The following is a 24,626-nucleotide window of genomic DNA, read 5'->3' as shown; positions in this document are numbered from 1 at the left end:
CTTACAAGTCCCAATGCATATATACACAACCTGTTCAAAACATATATGCTAGCAAAGCCTTGCCAGAATATACAAGTCCATTCAGTACATACTGACCAAAACTACAATTTTTCCATTAGTTCTATTGGCTTTCGGCTGTACTTCTCACCTCCTTGTAATCTAAGCATTTGTAACCACGCAAATCAGTCCAGGGCCTTACACAATAAATTTTTAAATAGAGTATAAAAAGTGAATCTATTACTCACCTTAAAAGTACCTTTGTCACCAACAGGAGCCAAAAAGCCTTCTGCACCACTAGATATGTCCTTCTGACAAAAACTACAAACTTTCAAACCTTTTTTGAACTCTTCCAGGCAAGAGGAACAGCAGAACTGTTTTACTTCGTATCCAAATCGAACACAATACTTTCCAAGACTAGCTGGCTGGACGTTTCCCTTGCAGTTGGCACAATGGGAACCTAGCTCTTGTTGAAACTTCCCTGTAAAAATTAATTAATTTAAAATATCTCTAATTCCTGTTACAATGAAAACAGATCAAACATCAGACATTGAGCCAGACATAACACAATGAGGGGTATGAGAGCGAGTCATGCGACAGGCCGTACGATATTCAGCCTTATTTTGTTCATTCTGTGGCCCCGCCAATGCTAATCCGGTTTTTTCTAGCCACACTTTGTATATGTGATTAAACAAAAATTAGAATAAAAATATTTTTTGTACATTTGGACAAAATTACATTGAACTGTTATTTATACAATATAAAATACAATACAAATACTCCAGCCATGTTTTCATATTCTTATCTTGTTACTTATAAGGACTTAAATCCTTTTTTCCTTTCATTTTAATTATGTAAATATGAATGTAAATAGATAACTTATCTTAATTCTCATGTAATTTCAAGCAGACTGTCAATGCACATTATGTGTGGGACAACAATAAGATTTTCTATTTTTGTTTAACACTGTGAGGTTTTTAACAATGTTCTATCATGTATTTCAATACACTACCACCATTGCTTATGTCAAAACAGTTTAAAAATTCACAATCATGTATGTTAGGATTGCCTCATTATTTATGGTCTAGTTGATAAAAAAAATTAAATTTAAACTTTCAAATCACACTCACAGCCTATATACTATGAAAAGCTTGTATGTAAATGTACAGGAACAAGCCATATTATGAAATGATTATGATTGAAAAAAGTCATGTAGGGAACCTTTTAATAATAAATAATAAACAAAAGCCAAGACACATCAAAAGAACAAGCTCCGTTTGATGACCACACCTGAAGACAAGTGAAGTTATTTATATCTATTACTATAACCAGGTATATTTAATTGAAATCATTTTATACAAGGTAGAGTAAAAAATTTCCTGAAATTGGTTTATACAGAGTGTATATATATATATATATATATATATATATATATATATATATACAGGGTGATTCAAAACTAAACAGCAATCTCTCGAGAGCTTATTCTATAGCTAAAAACAAGTAAAAAAGTTCATATAAACCATATGCCCGGAAACGCTTCGTTAGCGAGTTACGCTAGCGAAAGATTTCGCCCGGATTTCAGAACCCTTGGTGAAGTCAGGCCGTATAAAAATGGTAAAGGTAGTTACAAAGATACAAATACGATTGTTTTTTTATGTTTTTTATATCTGACAAATTTATTAAAATTCGTCCCAGAGCTGTAAATGCAATACTTTCAGAGATATCTACTACGTAAAACACAAGAATTGGTGCAAAGAAATAACACATTTTTTGTGTTTAACGTAAGATTACTTCCATAAATGTTTAAATAAAGGTCATTTTTTTCTTAAACAGATTTGTAGAACATTTAATTCTGAAAAGATTCATGTGAATTACTTAGGGAAAAAAATTAATAATAGGTATTGAAATTTAGCTTTATTTAAAAATAAAACAGACGCACAAAAAATGCATATTCTTATCTGCATAAAATATTAACTAATGTTTAGGTTGTGAGTAACAGCTGATCATTTTATTCTAGACTGAACATTAACATAAAATGTATTTACCTTTATAAAACTGTAAAAATCACCTATAATAGTTGCTCAAAGTGTCCTCCGTTGTTAGCAATGCATGTTTTCGCACACGAATCCACTCTTTTCTAGTGCGTTTCATAACGTTTGGAGCATTCTTGATAGTTTCTCTTCTGCCGCCTCTGTAATGCGATTACGTAACTCCTCTATGGTGTTAATCCGTTTTTTGAATAAACAATTGACTTCATCATCCAACCCCATAAGAAAAAGTCTGCTGGCGTGAGGTCAGGAGAACGTGTGGCCATTTTACTGGTCCATTTCGACCAATCCATTGTCTACCGTATGTATCATTTAAATAGTTTTTCACATCATTAAAAAAATGTGGAGGTGCTCCGTCGTGCATAAACCATGCATTTATTCTGTTTTGAACAGGAATATCTTCCAAGAGGGTAGGCAGGTTTGTTCTTAAAAAATGTAAGTACGCTACTCCATTAAGTCGATTAGGAGGAAAAATGGACCAATCAAATTATCACCCAGAACACCAAGCCATACATTGACTGAAAATGTATGTTGAAAATGCCTCGTCGCAGTTTCATGTGGGTTGTCGTACGCCCAAGTATGGGTATTACGAAAATTTACAATTCCATTTCTAGTAAAACAGGATTCATCAGTAACGAGAATACGTCGAAGAAAATACTGATGTCGTAAACAATTTCTTCTTAAAACCAGCGGCAGAACATCTTCCGTTTATTAAGATCTTGCGGTAATAAGTCTTGAACACGTGTTATATGGAATGGGTACAACAGTGCTTCATGAAGTGTCCGCCATAAACGCTTGACTGGCAAATATTTAACTGATGTGATAATCGTCTGGTGCTTGTGGTTGGTGATAATTCTACAGCATTTATTATTTGCTTGTTCATTATTATAGTTCCTTGCGCAACGTTGACGACCAGTAATCTATTCGCTTCGGTTTTAAAGCTACCAGTTTCTCGAAGTCGTCTCTCCACAGCTTCAATGTTTTGCGATCAGGTGTTCTTCGATGTGGAAAAGTATCACGATATTCCTGAACTGCAGCTAAACCATTCTTGTTAACTTTGCCGTAAATCAGTATCATGTCCGTATACTCTTCAAACGAATACATACCATTTACATTATCTGCCATTATTTACTAAGATAATTACATACACTTTTATAAAAAATATTTAATAAAATATTTTAAAAATAAATATTTAAATAAAAATATTTAAAAATAAATATTTAATAAAATATTTTATATACACTTGTATAAAATATTTCCAAATAATCACAGGATCTCACAAAATACAATCTTCACACGGCCACAATACAAAAACCTCCATAAAGGTTATTCAAATATTACTTCATGAACTTAATTGTTGCTCAGCTGATATTGCCAACCTTTGCAAAGAAAATATGACGATAAAAAGTGTTTGAATAAATGATCAGCTGTTACTCACAACCTAAACATAGTTAATATTTTATGCAGATAAGAATATGCATTTTTGTGCGTCTGTTTTATTTTTAAATAAAGCTAAATTTCAATACCTATTATTAATTTTTTTTCCTAAGTAATTCACATGAATCTTTTCAGAATTAAATGTTCTACAAATCTGTTTAAGAAAAAAATGACCTCTATTTAACATTTATGGAAGTAATCTTACGTTAAACACAAAAATGTGTTATTTCTTTGCACCCAATTCTTGTGTTTTACGTAAGATATCTCTGAAAGTATTGCATTTTAACAGCTCTGGGGACGAATTTTAATAAATTTGTCAGATATAAAAAACATAAAAAACAATCGTATTTGTATCTTTGTAACTACCTTTAACCATTTTTATACGGCCTGACTTCACCAAGGGTTTCTGAAATCCGGGCGAAATCTTTCGCTAGGCGTAACTCGCTAACGAAGCGTTTCCGGGCATATGGTTATATGAACTTTTTTACTTGTTTTTTAGCTATAGAATAAGCTCTCGAGAGATTGCCGTTTTAGTTTTGAATCACCCTGTATATATATATATATATTTTATATTTTCCTTCAAACTACTCTCCTCCTGCAATAACACACTTGCCCCAACATTTATACAGCTGTTCAAAACACTTATGGAAATCATTTTATGAAAGTTCTTTCATTATTATAATCACCATTTCTTTGACAGATAGAGCATCTGCAAATCGTATTCCTTTCAACAACATTTTCAACTGCAGGAACAGGAAAAATCAGCTAGCAAATATCAGTGTGCAGGAGCGTTACCATGAAGAAAAATCCAATTGTTTCCAACCAATTTTTCAGCGGAGTTTCTCCTGATGACATATCTCAAATGCTTAAGAATTTCCACATAAAGTTCTTTGGTCACTGATTGCCTCTCCGGAATGAACTGATAGTGAATATAATTGTTATATAATTGAATATAATTTAAAACTTTCAGCATAACTTCTCTCTTGAAAATTTTGTTGTTTTCCATTCAGAGGACTGATGTTTTGTTTAGGATCATAGAGAAAACACCATGTTTCATCACCAGTTACAATTTTTTTTTCAAAAAATCCGGATCTACATTAGCCACAAAAATTAATATCTCCAGCCATTAACATGTGATTTTCTTTGTGGTCGGCAGTGAACAATTTTCGAACCATTCACACAAAAATTTGATGCATACCCAAATGATCATGAAGGATGCTGTGGACACTACCATGTGATAAATTTACCTCAAATGCAGTTTCGTCATTGTTAGTCTCCTGTTTATTCTTACAACTTGGTGTACTCGCTGAATGTTTTCATTACTGGTTGCCGTTGAAGGTCATGCACAACGAGGGTCATATTCAATGCTCACACAACCTTAACGAAAACGTTTGTGCCATTCATAAACTGGACTCTTCTTCATCACCTCGTGTCCGTAAGCATGAATTAACAACTCAGGAGACACTATGCGAGTTTTGAAGCATAATTCCACAGAATTTAATATTCAATCTTTGTTCACTAATTGCCTTTTTTTATCTAAAAAGGTTAACTTGCAGACACATGAAAACACTCTCCATAAGTAATGGCAACTAAGCGATACCAATACTACAGATATTCTCTCCTCAGAAATAGTACTAACTGCTGCAACACAAATTTCCTACCGGTGAATGTACTGGTTGTATATGTTAATCGATTTTGGCAACTTTATTACTCCACCTTGTATTTTGGTGCAATGCAATAAATAACACATATTTTCTAAAAGATATTTTATTGTTATTTAAATGTTTAACGATCTAAACATCCAACAGGTTGGATGTTAATCTCCAAAGAGTTAAAAAACACTGTAATCCTATTCACTGCTAAAAAACAACCTGACATAAATTAATCTGCCACCTGCTGACTAGAGTGAAACATAAATTACTTATCAGCTATAATCAATACACACATTTAATCCAATAGCATTATTGCTCAAACTGAAAATTGCCAAGTAGAGTCATGCAAATGATGCAGTGTTTCATACCCTAACACAAAAAACATCTGATATCTTTAATGTAATTTTGTACATGATTCCTAGAAAGGTTAATTAAAAAAAAACTGTCTCAGCTAAATCAAGTGATTGGATGATCGGAATTTGGATATTAGACTTCTACTGTAGTTAAAATTTTAAAGAATTAAAAATTACCTTATAAATGCAACAATAAACTTTTTGCAACCAAATTTGTTGGTAAAGTCATAACAAATTTATTCAAGCATTTCTTAAGACTTTCTCAATATTTAAAAATTCAAGCACAATCACCAATATTCCCAATTGTCAAGGTTTGTGTAGACTCTGATAGAGAAAAGTTTGTAAAAATTGTGGTACAATTTATATTGTTATGTTAGCAAAGTCGACAATTTTACTAGTATATCATGTTTATATATTTGCGCATACAGTACACTGATAACAATTTGCTGTATTATGACAAAAATGTAGGCATTGTGAAGAAAAACTATGAAGTTTTCATTTTCAATTCATCAAATAATAGACTTCTTTTAGTTGACAAACAACCACTCAATGTCTTACACATATTACATGAAACAAATTAACTAGAATTATTACCAATAGGATTACTCATTAAACTTACCTAGACATTCCTCAGAGCAAAAATCCATTGTTTCCCATGACAGAGTTTTCTCATCTTCACCATTAACAATTGAGGAACACTGGGAACACTTGCGAACAAACTCTGTTCTGTCAATCAGCTGAGCCTCAGGTCTAACTTCCCTTATAACTGTAGTTGGTGCTGCTAGTTCTGAACCTTCTACAATTTTCCCACAAGGTCCTTCTTGAAATATGGTTAAGCATTCATTATCACAGAATGAATTGATTTTACCAAAAGTAAGAACATTTATTTTACATTGCCCAATCTGAAACAATAAAGAATTACTAGTTAATGGATAATATTCTTTCATCTGAATGTAATAATTATTCACAATATTACTAAATATAATAAAGGCAACCAAATAGTGAGATTTTATTCGTGTGGCCACTCAAACCTCTCATAGAATTTATGGTTATTTCCCGCTTGTCCAGGTTGAAAATTTCTGATTCTCTAGACTACTTTAAAACAAAATATAAACTTTAATACTATGTTTTATCTTATGCTGAGTGTCACAGGTACAAAATTTCATCACAATCTGTACTTGAATGAAAAACACCATGGTGCTGCAGTGATAATTAAGCTGATAAATTCACCATCTATTTTTGAGCCCCTTTTATTATTATCAATTTGTCTTTAAGTATTATCCGCGGTTTCACACACAATTTTCTGTTAAATAACAGTAACAACATGGGTTTTAAGTAGCACACCAAACACTTTTGAGATAAATGATAGTTACTGGAAGATATTAAAATCTTTATATTTCAGTCAAATGGTATCCACTTCCGGCTATTGGCCCAATAAAAACATACATACATACTCGGGTATGAAAAGCCTACTTTTATCAAAAACTGTATACTTATGACCACTCTGATCTAAGGTGTTTCTGGTGTTTTACTTGAGTTTAGCTCGTTTCCTTGGTCAGGAAAATATATACATACTAGCAGTTACCCGCGGCTTTGTACTCAATTTTGTAGGCTTTGCATGTGTATGAGAACTACTGATTTAAGTTAATTATATTTCCGACAGCAATGTTAAATTTGCCTTGTTGCTACAATCAAGAAAATTTGTGAAAAACTGTATATTTATATTACATACTAATACAAATAATTTTTAAAATTATTTACCTTTTTACAAGTGAAGCAAGACTTCAGTTCAGTGTCTGTACCTTTACTTGTAATTTCTTGGACATCATTGCTTTCAAAGCCATTGCTGGCAGCAGACTCAGCTGGCTCGTTGTCATTGCTGTTGGCCTCATCTTGATCCACTTCCAGTTCTACTGCTGATAAAACCTTAAACCGTTGGAAATGTTAGTCTTTTAACCATACATATTCAATTTCCACACACCAGAGAGGAAATTCACATGTATATAAATCTACAAAAGCTACTGTGTAAATGGATATGTATATTGACAATTAAAATTATGAGATACATTAAAAAAAAACATCTACATTAGCATTATTAATAAAGAAAGGTTTGGTTAGAAGTTGTCATATGACATAAGTTCTTTCAGTTGTCATATGACTTTGTGGAACAAAAATGTAAGGTCATTTTCAGGCACTGTATAAGATCTTGAGCAGCCGAGACGTTAGCTTCATTTGACTGAGGTAAAAAAAAATGGAGGGACAATCTTTGGAAGTTCCAGCTCATTTGGAAGAATTACGTAGGTTTTGTGCCAAGAGTGTAATGTAATAAGCACTCCAGAACACGTTTTTCCTGCAGGGTAACAAAGTTCAGAATTTTGCTAAAGTTTGAATGGGTGCTTTATTGAAACAAAATGGCAAACCAACCTGGCCAATGAACTCAGCTGAGATGTTTAAAAATCATCTTTTGTATCAAGTTCGAACTTGTTTGGGCTATTTTGGAACAGTTATTGTTAACATAAGCCACTTTATATATATATATATATATAATGTGGCTTATGTTGATAAAAGAGACTCCATTATTCATTAGATTGTACAAAAATTAATTCTTTTTGGGAAATGCAAATAATTTGTGTGAAACAGGTTAAATACTGTTTCTAATGTTGGTATAACTGGAGCTAGAGAGAGGATGGCTGATGGCTGTTCATTCCCTGCGTATTGCACTTGAACCAGTGAAGGTCAAACATTGACGTTTGAACAACGTGAGGTTAGGTTACATATTAGTATATTGTTTGTTAAAATGTACTTAACTTTTGAAGAATGTGTATTCTTGATAGAAATTTATTCAGTGACGAAATCTCCTGCTGTGTGTTGGCAACAATTCATGGACAAATTTGAAAATAAAGCACCAGTTAAAAGTGTAATACAGAATTTAGTTAAAAATTTCATGAAACAGATTCAGTGTTATACAAGTGCCGTGACAGGTAGCGGTCAGTATTAACTCCGAAGATTGTTCAGGAAGCATCAGTTGTTGTAAGAACACCAGTTACGAGATCTCCAAATAAATCTTTGCAATGACTAAGCCAGGAAAAGATCACTTTATTGGGTTTAGCCCACACTGCTGTAAGAATACTGAAATGTTATCCATACCGAATGCTGGTTTCCAATAAACTGATGGATAAATAATGTAAAAAAAGGTTCACTATTGCCAATGTTTCAATACATTCATTAGAGGCAACATTGACATTTTAGTTTGTGTTCTATACAGATGAAACATAGTTCCATTTTGGAGGTTATGTTAATAGGCTTATTGTAAGAGGATGAGCATTACTGCTGGCTGCAACAAGATGATGCCACTTGCCATATAGCTCGCTCTAGTATGGAGATACTACAGGATTTGGAAGAATAATTTCAACAAGATTGTAGCCACCACGATCCCCTGATCTGTCTAGACTTAAATTCTTTTTGTAGGGTTACTTAAAATAAATTGTTTACAGGAGCATTCCCTGTACCCTACAGGAATTGAAGACAACCATTACCAATAAAATTAATAAGATAGACAGAGTACAGCAAAAAATAATGGTCAGGAACATGGTGAAAAGTGTTGACAAGTGTATAGATATGGATAAACAACATTTACCACATTTGTTGTAATTCAGTACAATGTAAGTGTTTGTTAACCCTTTGCGTGCCACGGCGACGATACATCGTCGCCAAAAACCCTTGCGAAAAGTGCCACGGTGACGATCTATCGTCGCCGACTTACTGTGCGAAAAGTGCCAGGCGACGATCTGTCGTCGCCGTCTGTTATCGTAATTTTTAACGCTTTATTTTTCATGAATTCTTTTCACAACCAATATTGTTTTATTTCTTAACTATCCTGCAATAGATAAATAATAGTTCACATAGTACTTTATATTAGTGAAGATAAAAAAAACACAGAATAATAGAAGCAACAACAGCGGGCGGTGATTAACCGGGCGCGTAACATCGTTGGCGCGTAAACAACTCGCTACTTATAGTATGCGTAATATCTAAAATAATACGTTCGGTTACATGGTTGTGTTTACATCGTTTTGAGGTTAGGATCTCTAAAATGATTTTGTTAAATTGATATCTCCCGTGCGTACGTGCGTGCGCGCGCGCGCGCGCGCGTGTGTGTGTGTGTGTGTGTGCGCGCGTGTGTGTGTGTACATATTTTTTGGGAAAATATGAAGACCATATATTAGATATACTTTAGAACCAAAGGATAAATGTAAGTAATGCATTAATTATTTTTGTTTTAGTGTTGTGTTACCGGTACTGAAAAATGATTTTTTTCATTATGTACATAATTTCAAGCATTGTTATGTAACTATAGTAATTATATAAAAAAAGTTAACCATTATTTTTTTTCACATTAACAATGTTATAAAGAATATTAAAAAAATTCATCCCATAGTAAAATTGTTTCTTATTAATTTGTCAAAAAAAATAAAAACTAAAAAATAAAAATTGCTTTATACATTTTTTGGTTTTGACATGCCAAAACTAATATTATTTTATGTTGTTTCATTTGTTTTTGTAACATTTTATTGTAATACAACTTTTTACAAATATTTTGATACCTGTTTCATAAAAATAGTATGAAAAATAATAAAAATATATTCTTTTTCCGGAAGCCCGGTAATACTTCTTATTATTCCCTGGCATTTTTCGCATATGACTTGCAATATAGTTGCTAGTGCATTTCTTTTTGTACTAAATTTTTTGCCTTGTGGCATTCAAAGGGTTAATAAATAAATTGTTATTTACACAGATTTGGGGCCTCTCTTAAGTTGAATATTCACATGTATATATAAACTTTTAAACAGGGGTTGTTTTGGGCTCTGGGGGTTATGTTTAGTAAAGTTATACATACATTTTCAAAGTGCTACCATTAGAATAATTACAAAAGACTAATTTTGAATACAAGTTTACCTAAAAATAGCAAAGTGGGTAATAATTTTGAATTCAAGTAAAGTACTATACTATAAATTCTATAAAGATGCACAATTCCTGTTATGCTTACCTTTATTTGAGACTCAGCTTTTTTGGCTGCACTTCGTTTTGGTCTTGAAACAGATTTTGTGTCTCCTATTTCCAATTCACTATCACTTGATTCATCTGAAGACACTTTTTTTGATTTGTGTTTTGATTTACTTGATTTATTACTTGCAAATTTTGATGGTGTGACATTGGCTGTTTTAGACATATCTTTCACTTCACTAGAAGTGTTATTTTCTTTGGAAACTTTATCAGGCACTATGCAAACTTCACCATCCTGAGTCTTGTTTATCTGGGTATTTTCTTTTTTATTAGAAGTACCTTCAGTCTCTACGCGTTCTTCACTGTCATTTGTAACTCCATCTCTCTGAGCTATTTGAGAAACAACTTTATTTGTTGCCACTGTATCATTAGTTTCTGAGGAAATTTCATTTTGCTTAATACTTTGTGTACTTTCAATTATATCAGATGACTTTGAGTTATGAACATCACTTTCTGTTAATGTTGTATCTTCAATTGTAGGAGTCGATGAAATGTCCTCTACATCCATTACTTCACTGTCTGTATGACACTTCTCTGTTTTGTTGATATATTCATTCTTTTCATCACTTTCATTAGTTTCCATTGCTTCATCCACTGTTTGAGCAAATGGATCTTCACCTCCAGTTTCCATCATATCAAAAGTATCATCAGGACGAGAACTATCCTGATCAACATGCAAAAACTTAGTTCCATTATCTTCATTGTTTTCATTTCTATCATTAGTGACAGAATCTTTATTAACTGACATATCTTTATTTCTACAGTTGTCATTTTCTTTATCATCTGATATCCTGTTATTTATTGGCGAATCAGTTCTATTTGAACAATTATTTTGATTATTTTCAGTCATTCTTGTTGCTTCCATAGAATCATCAATGTTAAGACCTAAATCTTCAGTACTACATTCTGTAGTTGATTTGTTTTCATTATTCTTTAGAACTGAGTTACCATCACAGGACTTGCTACAATCTGAATTATTAATTTCATCTTCAGCAGCCCCGCTAGACCTTATATGTTCTGCAGTATCATTCACCTGGACACTATTTATAGCTAAATTTTCCTCACTTTTCTTGTTAACTTCAAGTAATTTATTATTGGAATCAGATATATCTTGGGCATTCTCAGAGCTAATGGTTTTCAAGTCAGTACTTTCTTTCTCATTGGAGACTAGTTTCATTTGGTTATTTTTAGAGGATTCAGATGACAGATCAAATTCCTGAGAACTGATGTTTTTGTTAGAAACTATATTATTTTCTTCTGTATTATCCACATTCAATTGATTTGATGTTTCTGAACGTTTTATGTTTTGAGCATTAGTATCATCTTTTCGACATTCGTCTAAATCTGTATCTTTTAAAAGTTCATCTTCATCAATATTTCCATCAAAATCTTTTCCAGGTTCATCAACTCCAAGAACAACATCTTCATCTTGAACTGTAGACACAAAATCAATTTTAGGTTTTTCAAGAGATAATTCTATGTTTTTTGGATTATTTTCAATATCATTATTTTGCTCTGGAGACTGTTGTTTATCATTACTATCAACTTTTTCTACTGCCTCATGATCAACAGATGAACTGGAAATGTCCATTTTATTATGACAATTTTCAATTTTATAATTTTAGTCTGTATAAGAGTCTGCTACATTTTACCTAAAAACATACATAAATTAATGATAATTAGTTCTATTGCACATCAAATTGTTAAAATACAATATTATTCTACAATTGAATGTGTGTGTGTGTGTGTGTGTGTGTGTGTGTGTGTGTGTGCGTGCGAGCGCGTGTGTGTGTGTGTGTGTGTGTGTGAACATGGTACGAGTATGTCACAGCATGTGTTGTGTAACAGGTATCACCATGGTTGCATGCAAAATTTTGAAACCTGTAACTCATTTTTGTTAGGTCACATGTGTTGCTTGCTATGTCACATGTTAAAATGTTGTACTCACTTTGTTTATAAATTTATCGATTCTGTAATTACTCATTAGACTAGTGTAAAATGACTAACATAAAGCTTAGCCAAATACCATGGTGTGACATGCACCATAATCAAACTCAAGTTCCTCATATAGAAATGAAGCTTCATGTACAATTTCAAGCCTATAGATAAATTTGTTCTAGATATTGTGCAGACAGATAGATAGACAGACAGAAATACAACTTTTTCCAGACTCTCGGGTGATAGGCTTTGCTATGCTAAGTTAACAACAAAAAATTAAATTCTGTTTGTAAGCACATCACAGAATGACTGAAATGATCCAAATCAGGTTATGAAAGAAAGATTGAAAACAGATTTCAGAAATCTAACAAAAGCAGTAGATTCCAGAAATTTCAAGTGGTAGTGGTTTTTAAATACTGAAAAAACAAAGATGACAATATAATTATCTAACTTTTGCTAAAGACGGCACCAGTGATGAATGCAAACCATTTTGGTATTCTGGACATTATTTAAACAATGCTACATAATTTAATTTCATGACCAAAATTGTGAATATGATGACATAAAGTACCTCATAGTGAATTCTTTTGACATTGTACTACAGAATATTTACAGTAGCTGAAGGAATATAAACAGACGGACCAGGCCCTAACATGACACGATGCTACTTGAGGAAACTAGTGAGTGCAGTGAGTGGCCATTGTAAAATTATGAGGAACAGAAGTTTAGCACTTTAATTTACTTCTACTTTATTAATTTAGATTCAATGATACTTTAAATGTTGAACTAGTGCATTAAAGAGACATTTTAAGTTAAAGAATCAAGAATAATTTATTTTCCTCATATGTAGGTATAAACAATACATTGCTTACAATAATTCCATTCTATGCCAAAACTTTACCCACACAAAGGGAAAACAATAGGGCCTCAAAGGCAAGCCTGTTATGAGGTTCCTTCATATTTACTGTTTAAATAATACAAAATATACTGTCAACTTTTGAAAATAAGGCCTTTGCTCAGGCCACTTTATGTGACCTGAGTAAGGCCTTTGATTGTGTAGAACACAGTACTCTTTTAGCCAAATTAAAGCATTATGGAATTTATGGAAGTGCCCTTGATTTTATAAAATCATACCTCATCAATAGAACACAAAAAGTATATATCAAAGGAAGTTGGTCACAGGAAGTCAAAATAGAGTACGGTGTCCCTCAGGGATCTGTACTTGGACCCTCACTTTTTATCCTATATATAAATGATATAACATTGGCTGTTGATGCTATTACGCTTCTCTACGCTGATGACACAACTTTTTTCAATAGTAGTAATAATCTGAATGAACTAAAGAAATTAACCGACACCACAATAAACAAGGCATCAATAGGGTTTAAAGAAAACGGTTTTTTAATGAATGAAACTAAAACTCAAAACATTTTGTTTACTTTAAAATCAATTCCTGAAAATAGTTTTAATTTTGAATCAAGTAGTGTAATAAAGATTTTAGGAATTCATATTGATAATAATCTTTCATGGGGACCTCACATTGATTTTCTGTCTACTAAATTATCTAGAATTATTTTTTTATTGAGACATCTGTCTTGCTGCATAAGTGAAAATTATGTTCGGACTGCATATTTTGGATACTTTCAGTCAATTTTGAGATACAGATTAATACTGTGGGGAAATAGTGCTAGAGTTCAGGAAATACTGGTGCTTCAAAAGAAAGCTGTTAGAATTGTTGGTAAAGCTGAATATCTTAATCATTGTAAACCTGTTTTCATTGACCAAGGAATACTTACAATAGTTAATTTATATTTGTTTGACTAATCTTTTTACATTTTAAATAATAAGGACTTAATAAACCATACACAAACACATAATTATAACACACGAAACAAAAATAAAATTTTAACTGAATATTGTCGACTGAGCAAATCTTTGAATAGTCATGTTATAATTGGCTTGAAGGTGTATAACAAATTGAAACATTTGATAGAAAAATACCCTCTTAAAATTTATAAAAATAAACTTTATGAATGGCTGTTAAAAACCCTTTATATAATATTGATGAGTTTTTTTTCTATTAACAAAATAGACTTTTAATGATTGTTTTAAGATAAACTCATAATATAACTAGTATAATTATCAACTAGACAATTAATGTCTTATATTGTTATATATATATATATATATATATATATATATATATATATATATATATAATATTTATGTATTATACTTATTAAATATTATTTAGAGACAATGCTATTTAGTCTGTAGCTGAATTAGACTTTGTCAATGCATGTAACATGTTTTACGACAAATAAACGAATTTATTATTATTATCATAACCTGCTGTCATCAGAATTAAATAATGGTAGTATACTCTTTAGATATAATCAGTGCAGTCTCAAATAACAATTTGTCTTTGTAAAACTCAAACTAGACACAAATAGATAAATACAATTTACAAAACAATACAATACAAACAATTGATATAACAGATACAATGACCAAAAAAACAATAAATAATACTTTTATCACCTAAGAAGTTATATTTAATTCAGCAGGTGATAGCTAAGTAGCCTATTTAGTTCAGCCAGTTTCAAAGTTCTGTGAACAAATCTGTTTGTTCCATAAGTTGTGTTAGGATGTCAATATATAATTTTGTATCATACCGCCCTTACAGCAAACTTTGACAATGACATCAGCAAAAGGGAGACGGAAGGTTTTTCATTTTCGGGAGGGCCATACAAAAGCAAACCTCTATAAACTTAAAAGGTCTTATGTGCAACTTCAAGGAGTGATGGAATATTTAGGATTGTATGTGTGAGAAGATTGGAGCCTACAAAACAATAAAATACACACGAATTTATGAGTTGGTGGTTATGCTCTTACTGAGACATTAGAAACAACCACCATGAGAGGGAATGGTGGACGCTATTTCAGCCATTTCATTTTCAAAGTGAAAATCCTAACTCTATTCCAGGCTCTACTAATCAAAGTGGGCAAGAGAAGGGTCTTCCTAACATTCAAGTTAATACTTTTAATAGTTTGGGAGCTTCATCCACTACATCAATAGTAAACTAGATCTATCAATGTCCTAGAGAATGGTGAGTAGTTAATGTATCTGTAAAATCTCCTTTACACATCTAAAGAGTCTTGTATTTAAATGTGATAGTTGGGCCTACATTTTACGGTTAAAGAGATTTAACAAAGTCAATTAGTATTTACTACTTTATTATAGGTCCAAAAAAGATTCATTTTTAAAAAACTCAGTTTTATTTTAATTAAAGCCCTAAATGATAGATTTTCAATATTCTGATAGCATTAACACGCTTTTATATTTACATGCATGCTTTTGTTAATGAAACAGCAAAATTTTTTTCTGGCCAGAGTTTTTTTTAAGCTGAGGTTTTTTTAACCAATTCTGAAACATTTTAATACTATTTTGAATGTTTTCAAAACTATTTCTGAATTTACTACCAATTTGTAGTTTATTCTTCTTAGTTTAAAGTTAGTTTGGGGGATAAGTTTTTCCCAAAGGTGGTACAATCAGTCATTCTTTAAATACAAATTTAAACACAGACAGATTGTCATTTACAAACCTGGTTCACACGCGAGCGAGAATCGCTCAAACCTAATCAAGACGACTCACGGCGATCGGTTTTGGTGGTCTTTACTTGTGTACCAGATTAATGGGAGCGATTTACTGATTTTCGCTCACGTGTGATCAGGCCTTACAAAAGAGTTACGGCTATGACTCATATTCATTCATTTAATAGCAAGTTGTAAAGATTTTCTAGATTTGTACACTAAATTCATGACCTATTAAGATTTTTTACAGTGCACGAATTTTACGGTTTTTGGTTTTTCACGGTCAGGTGGAAGCCTGAAATATAATTCATGGGCACCATGGAGGAACAACTTGATCGACATCAAAAGATCAAACGCAATTCTTCAGGATCTGCAGCAACTACTTCATGAACATCACGCATTGGTGAGGTTTTTTTTTTCAAGATTGCTTAGAAGTGCATTCCAAATGATAACTACAAAGTTGCGATCAGAGCAGATAAACGACCAGCTGGAACACAAAAACACACCTCCAAAAATAGATGAAGTTGTAATCCTCATTGTTGTTGAAAACTTGAAAAACACGATATTGTGCTTAAACGTTACGATGCTGGGCAACTGCAACAAATATCTGAAAACACATAATAAATTCCTATGACACATTGCAATATCCGCTGATATTTTGACAAGGAGAAGATGAATATTGTTACAATATCAAAATGAGAAATCCATTGAATGGCGAGTAAAAATATCATTAGTCTGACTCAGGGTTGCTACAGGAGTCCAATAATGAAATTCCCTGACTTTTCCCTGATTTCCAGACCAAATTTTTCATTTTTCCCTGACTTTTTTTCGACGCAATCCCCAGGGTTTTTTTGGCAATTAATGGGTGGGCCAGACGAGCCCGCTCGGCTGCCTGCTTCATGCGCTGCGTCGTCTGCAGGCTTGGACTCGGCGCGGCAGCAGTAAGTTTTATTTGTGTAAAGGGATTTTATATTTTTCCCTGACCAACGTCGAAATTCCCTGACTTTTCTCTGACTTGAGACCGGATTCCCTGACTTTTCCCTGATTTCCAGTCCTGTTTTTTTTCCCTGATTTCCCTGACCTGTAGCATCCCTGTGACTGTTTAGTTTTAGTTTTAAATAAAGAGTAATACATACGGATGATTCATATGATTTACTTAGAAAATAATAATTCAACTGTTGTAATTTCCAGGTGAGGAAACTACCAAGAAAGTTGAGCTTGATGAATTATTACACATTATTTGATGATAAGCAAAATACTGACAGCTATTTGCTGCGATTTCATCGATTGCTTCAGCAATATTGTGTCAACATGTACGTCAAAAATCAAAATAGAGCACTTAATTTTCATTCAGTTGAACCAAACCAAACTACATTCAGAGGAGTATATCCATGTACACAATGCAATTAGCACTGAAAGAAATGCAGCAATATTGGTCAAATGACTATTCCTGCAGGGACGTACATAGGTAGCCCACGTCATATGCATGAATATGCCCAAGATTCAATCACATATGTTCGTTATTACGGTTGGGCCAGATCTCTTCATTACTTTTACGTGTACTCCAACATGGAGTAAAATTAGCCAAATGCTGCTTCCTGGACAAAGTCAAGTGATCAACACGAAGTCACCACGAAAGTATTCAGGCAAAAAATATGCCCCTGATAAAACTTCTTTGTTAAACAACGTGTCTTTGAGCAAACTCAATGCTGAATGTATTCCAAAGAGTGGCAAAAACGAGGTCTACCGCAACGCACTATTCTTGTTGTTAGTTGAAAAAATTCGACCAGACGAAATTGATAATATTATATGTGCCGACATTCCCAATCACAAATTTAAGGAAATTTACTGCGGAGACCGTCAACGGCATCGATTGATATTCATTTTACCGGCAATGATCACCCGGTGATAACAGCCGAACTATCACAACAAAAGTGAAAAGAACCGATTTCTTGGTTGACCGCAGTTGGATTGTTCCATATTCGTCACTAATTTGGAAAACTCTCAAGACACATTGCAACGTTGAATATTGCAATTCAGTAAAGTCTATCAAATACATCTCTACAAATATGTTACAAAAGGCAACAATATAATGGTTTCAAACCTCCAATACTAATGATGAAATTATGCGCTATCAAGTTGGTCAATACGTGAACTGCAAAAAAAGCTGTTTGACATATATTGTAATTCCCAATTCACGAACAACATTGTACTGTTGTGCATTTGGCAGAGAATCTGGAGAATGGTCAACGAGTATATTTAACCGCTTCGAATGTTATTCAACGTGCTGACAGACCTCCTAATGTTGACGTGCCGACAACATTAACAAGTTTCTTTGTGATCTAACTTAAGCGATCTATTTGCACAAACGTTGCTTTATTTGGAGATACTACGTCATTACACTTGGAATGCTTCATCCAAGAATTTTCAAAGTCGAAAGCAAGGTGATGTGGTTCCTGGTTATCCGGATATGCGTTCAACTGATGCTCTTGGTCGTATTTACCAAGAAGCCCCAACATTAAATTTCATCACTGTTAATGGTACAATATTCCCAACATTTCGTGCTGCATGTCAAGAACTCAATTTGCTAGAAAACAATACCCATTTGGAAACAACAATCTGTGAAGCAATTATCTCTGTATCTCCAAGTCAGATACATACATTATTTGCTATCATCATTTCCACTTGCTTCCCATCAAATCCATGTAACCTGTGGCACAAATACAAGAATAATATGTCAAAACACAATTTTCATCAAATTCGTGTCATTTCAAGAAATTCAGGTCTTGAGATGAATGAGGAGATACATAATCGAGCTTTGCTCTTGTCGAAGATATGTGTTACGTCATGTGCGGTAGTTTATTAGTCAAGTTAGGAATTCAATCCCAAAACATTGAAAGACTTCGGCAATGACTCGAGATGTTTTGGAAGCGCAATGATTTTACTGATCTGGCGATTTCCGCCAAATACTTTCAGTAATTCCAAGATGAACTGCGGCCGATGAAATACAACGCTTGCCTCAAATAATCGAATTTATGGCGCTATGTGAAGAATCTTAAGCATACAACAAAAACATGAGAGTTGCATTGCTAAATGATACATCTGCTAAAGACTTCTCTGAGCAATTGCTGAAGATGAATGGTAAAGTTCCTGTCAAGAATAAAAGAATCAAGCGTATTAATTTAATTTCCTTCAAATTTCTGTTATTTTGTCTCATTGAAAGACAAAATCATTAATAACGTACTCTCTAATGTAATTGCTAATCACAAAATTACGAATAGCTGAGTGAGCGAGCAATTTAGGCACCTAAGAATAAAGATATGGATGAATTAAACTTCATAATTCAGAATGGAATCAATGGTACACTTCAATCATTCAAATCTATTGACTGTGTAACAAACGAAGATGAAGCCACCAACTATCCTATTGAATTTTTGAACTCCTTGGATGTGACGACTTCAATTTCCAATTAGTCTTGCATTCGCCATGATGATAAATAAATCACACGGCCAATCCTTGAAAGTTTGTAGTCTGAAAATGCACGTTTTTCACATGGTTAATTAATTGTAGTTGTCTACAGACTGGCGACACTGTTAAGCTGCATTTACACTGGCAAGTAAAATTGAGAGAGAATTTGCACAACTACTGTTGCATAATGTGAACAAGATAAATCATTTTACTCATGAGAACTATCACAAGTACTTACTTCAGTCGTATCATTTGTTGCGGGATTCAATATGAAGTCTGTTCATACACAGCAGTGATGTGTTGGCAATGTTTATAATTGAAATTTTAATGGCTCACACTGCTCTCCAGTTCTTACAAACAACTGACCATTACTGATTTTGGCAGTGCTTGCTCCCGTTTAAACTAGCAATTTTTACTATCACACACAACTCGTACAATCTTTTGCCAGTATAAACACAACTAGATCAGTTAAGGTTTGGACGTAATCGTGATATCAAAACATAACATCATCTTCTTGTTTCAACCAATGTAATCTGATGACCAATCGGAACAGGTGTAAAAGAAACAATCATTCATTTATAGACCATACTGAGGACTCGGCCATAATACTAGCGGTAAGCAATGGGTTGTGAGTGTTGGAGCAGCGACTTAAAGAGTTACCAGTTTAATGTTTGTATTGTATTTGTATATAGGGAGCACTCGACACTGGCCATGGCAGATGTGCAAGGCGGTACAAACTACCACATGCGGTACTAACTACCTGGAGTTTGCTGATCTGTCACAAACTCCAGACATTACATTTTTCTGCTGCTGCATTCCATTCTGTAATTTCTGTGAATCACACAACTCCCTTCTCGGCTTTTACTTGTTGCAAATACATTATCTTCTTCTCCAAAATGTGCCTTATCAGGTCTGGTAAAAGTCCAATTGACATTATGGTGTACTGAGGAAACCAGGTTGCATCTCTTATTAAACAGCCAATCAGATGATAACTAAAGCGAACTCGTCTGTTTATAGGATGAACACTGTGCATATTAGGCATGTACAATCTATCAGAACACACGTCTTTTAAAAATGCTATTTTCACTCAAGAAAGAGTTGGACCATTTTGTTCGGAGTCCCTATTTTTGTGACTGAATAAAACAAAACTAAAAACACAATGTTTGTATTACGGCCACTTTCGCTCGTCGTTCTGCCACTTTACGCTTACCGTTCGTATAATGGGAGAGGGCGGGGACGATTGGTCGACTGACTTTAATTTTCCAATGAATTCTTACATGTATGGGGCTTGTCACAACTCCTCCAGACAAGTAGAGGCATCATTGAATAAACCGGCGTTAGATAAGGCTCACATATATTGATCTTTATTCACAGTAGTTTCAGAAACTAGCCGCGTAAAATAAAATGTTTCGAGATTAATCTGGTTCTAGTGCAAAGAGCTGTCACATTACATCTTGATTTCATATGTTCAAGTAGAGACAGAATAATATTGTTTTTGAGATTTTAACAGTTCTACACAAGACTCCCTGCTTATTCCTGGTGCGTTAAAATTTCCGGCTTATTCACGGTTAGGTGGCCATCCTGTAGTTTACAAATTATTATTGTCCTATCCCAATTAATTTAAACAAAGTTAATCATTTGTATAATATATGAGTTATGGTCACAAGTACAATGGCAAGTAAGTATATGTGTGTTATTATTGACACAATTACCCTTCAAAATAATAAAAAGTAACTAAATGTTACACGGTTTTGTTCGTTATATTTTATAAATACACATAGCATAGAATTCATCATTAAATTATAATCTAACTTTTATAATATAACTTTTATACACATAAAAACAGCTGGAACTATACTGTGATTCGAAATATCTATGGCGTAATTCGGTTTGACATTTTTGTTTCAGTAGAATAGATAATCACGAATATCGACGATGATTGTGGTGGTGGCCACACTACAGCCATATTTGCAATTTTACAGCAGTGAAACACAATAATTACCACCCTTTATTTTCATATCGTTGCACACATTCATTTATGCTGCTTTACCAAAAAAAATATGTTCTTGTAAAATTTCATACCATTTTTTAATGAGAATCCTAGCCAAAGGATTCACACCTTGAAATGCTGGGTAAATCTTAATATCAGCGACTACCGCTACGATCGCCATAATTTTTTGCATACTAACACAGGTTAACGTAATTTCACCGAAAAAGATAACTTAGTCCCGATTGTCTACGTAGCCGTTTACTCCAACCCTTCCAAAAAATTTGAAAAAAATAAAATTAAAAAAAAAACCTGACTGACAGTGCATTTATTTGTTTTTCTGGTGTTATTAGTTCGTAGGGCAGTAGTCCAGGTACTACTTCTAGTATAAACTCGTCTTATCTTATCAGTGATAAACGCGCGCCGCTTATCTTTTGCCTGTAATGAAACATGCGTTAGTTCTGTCTGAGTTTTGTGTGTGTAAGCAGTCATGGCGTCATCTGGGCTTGGACTTTGCAAGCTTGAGTTAATTTTTTTCTAAGAGAGCAAGAAGTGCAAAGCGCTGCGCAGCGGGCAAGCATCGCGTCATCTGAGTTTTGAATAGGCAAGCTAGGGTCTGTTTAGCGTGTGACAAGAACCATCGCACGCCATGTTAATAACTTCACTAATTATTTCTTGTCCATGTGGGTTTGTTTGTTTACGTCTGGCAGTCAATCGAAGCAGTCCTATAGGTCACATGATCTGCCCGGCCAATCGGAAACTTTCCTGTTTGTCACGTGAATACTGTCAACTCATCAAAACGACCATGATCGGCCATTGTTTTTAGTTTGATGGTCGAAAATCTTGTTATGTGTTTTGTATTGCCAACATCGTACTGCCGAAAAACTGGTTTTTATATGTTAGCGATAATCGGGACTATTTTTTTTTTTCGGTGAAATTACGTTAACCTGTGTTAGTATGCAAAAAATTACGGCGATTGGAGCAGTAGTCGCTGATCTTAAGATTTACCAAATGCTGTAGAATGGTTGAGGACCCGTCATAATTGACGCTGAGCCACAGTTGGCCAGGGTATCAGCTTGTACCTATAGCTTACTGCTGCTCTACATTTTCTCAGATTTAGGGTAGGTACCTATACTGGTAAGATAGAAAACACCAGTTGGGACAGTGCTTACACAGAATTAAGCTTGGTTTGTTATAAATATTCTAGACATGGTCAAAAGTAATGTCATGCCTGACTAATTCAACTATAAATTAAAGCTGAATTATGTGCTCTAACAGATTGTCTAATGATTAATTACTTAATAATTTACTTCAAGAAGTTTATTCTTTTATATTTACTAATAAGGAAAATGTTTACAAGTCCCAATCCACATTTAAAGAAGAATAGCCTAATATATCTTTTAGGCTAGGATTTTTATATCAGCTTTTAATAAATTAAATTTTGAAATTAGATCTACGTGAGGTATTATTTATTTGTTGAATTAATTTAAACAGTACATTGTTTCAAAGAATATAAAGAAAACAGCTAATATAAGGAACAGTTCATTTGTGACAATACTACAATCGTTTCTAGTTATTACAAAACGTTAATAAAGATTTTCCCTCGCTCAAGTTGTATTCGGCTATAATGAAAAGTTTACCTAGATTCAGAAATCCTCTAATCTTGCTTCTTTACAATCCTTTTCCGCCAATACTTCAAAAATATATTTGTTTTCCAAACACACTACTTCCAAACAAATAAATGTAACTGATCAAAACAATCAAATAGTAATAAAGATACTCCACAACGAAATGCTTCCAAACTGCCTAGCCTACACTGTCTGCCTAGTGCCTAGTTCAGTTCTCGGATGCTTCGTTTTGATAAAGTCCAAAGAGGAAAGAAAAAGTAAATTTGGTGTTTTTTTTTTTTTTTAATTCATGACAGACAAGTTGGCTTTGACTATGATACAATAAAAATACCTTGTTGGCGCATTAAATACTAATACATCTGCTGTAAAATCATTCAAAATGTATAAGACAAAAAAGATAATAAATAAATTGTGTTGATAGTAAAATATCTCGATTTTATTTTCAGGGGAAATGTATTTTAACTTTTTGGCCGTTGTGTAGAGGGAAAGCGATAATCATTCAAACACGGAGAGAATGGTCGTTCCTAAAAAAAAGGAGAATTATTCAAATATGGAAGGGAACATTATTGTAATGTTTGTCTTAAACTTACGATAATGATCTATTCACATTTACCTAATTATACTAAATTTACCACGTAATTCTGACATTGAATGAATCCCTCAGGATAGTACTCATCAAATTATAGTATACTAAAACTTTAGATTTTAGAGGGTCAGAACATGTCCAGAGCAATTGTTAGTCATTTGGAGCAAAATCCATTACGTCAAAAATTACGAATTATGTCAAATAGTTGACGTCAAATAATGTCAAAATTTTATATTACAAATTCTCAAAACTACCTTATTATTTAATACAGTTGCAGTAAAAAATGTACATACCCTAAATTATACATCTTTTTGTATTTAACGAACTAATATTATTGATTTTATTTTAAAAATACATTATTTGTTATATTTTATTATTATTTTATACATAATAGTATCACTTAATGTATTGAAAATTTTTGTCTATTGATAGTAAAATATTGCATTTATTTAAGAGATACAAGTATTTTTATTGTTTAGCAACAAGACTCGTAGTTACACTTTCATCCCTTCATTTAAAATATTCTGGAATTGAAGTACATAAGTTGCGTTTAGGCAAAGCATGGATTAGTATTGAAAAAGTTTTTAAATATGTAGAATTATTCCACTTGTACTTAATTTGCAGTAAAAATTGAAATACGCATAAATATTGGGAATCAAACCTGTTGCCCAACTACCTCTTAAGGGTTGTAATAAAATGACCTTAAGGTTTTCCTTAAAGAAAATTGTTAAACCTCTTGCTTATAAGAGGCCTTTGTTAGATCATCTACTTGTGAGAATTACTTACTTTACAGATTTAATTAACTCGTTGATCCATAAATTATTTTTTTAATTATTGTAAACATTTTATTTTACATTTGTTAGATAAAGTA

At 33.0% G+C, this 24,626-nt stretch overlaps 1 protein-coding gene across 1 annotated transcript in view; it reads right to left on the bottom strand.

Moving 5' to 3' along the window:
- The window catches only part of LOC124360494 (zinc finger MYM-type protein 3-like), a 71,274-nt gene extending 47,905 nt beyond the window's left edge, over positions 1 to 23,369 (bottom strand). Inside the window, 5 exon segments of the mRNA XM_046814170.1 lie at positions 246 to 478; positions 6,110 to 6,392; positions 7,252 to 7,416; positions 10,538 to 12,206; positions 23,182 to 23,369. Of these exon segments, the coding sequence (XP_046670126.1) occupies positions 246 to 478; positions 6,110 to 6,392; positions 7,252 to 7,416; positions 10,538 to 12,145 (2,289 nt within the window). The 5' untranslated portion in view covers positions 12,146 to 12,206; positions 23,182 to 23,369.
- Between the last annotated feature and the right edge of the window lie 1,257 nt (positions 23,370 to 24,626).

This window comes from Homalodisca vitripennis, chromosome 4 (genome assembly GCF_021130785.1).
Source record: "Homalodisca vitripennis isolate AUS2020 chromosome 4, UT_GWSS_2.1, whole genome shotgun sequence".
In the NCBI taxonomy this organism is placed as follows: domain Eukaryota; kingdom Metazoa; phylum Arthropoda; class Insecta; order Hemiptera; family Cicadellidae; genus Homalodisca; species Homalodisca vitripennis.
This window is presented reverse-complemented; position numbering and strand designations above follow the sequence as displayed.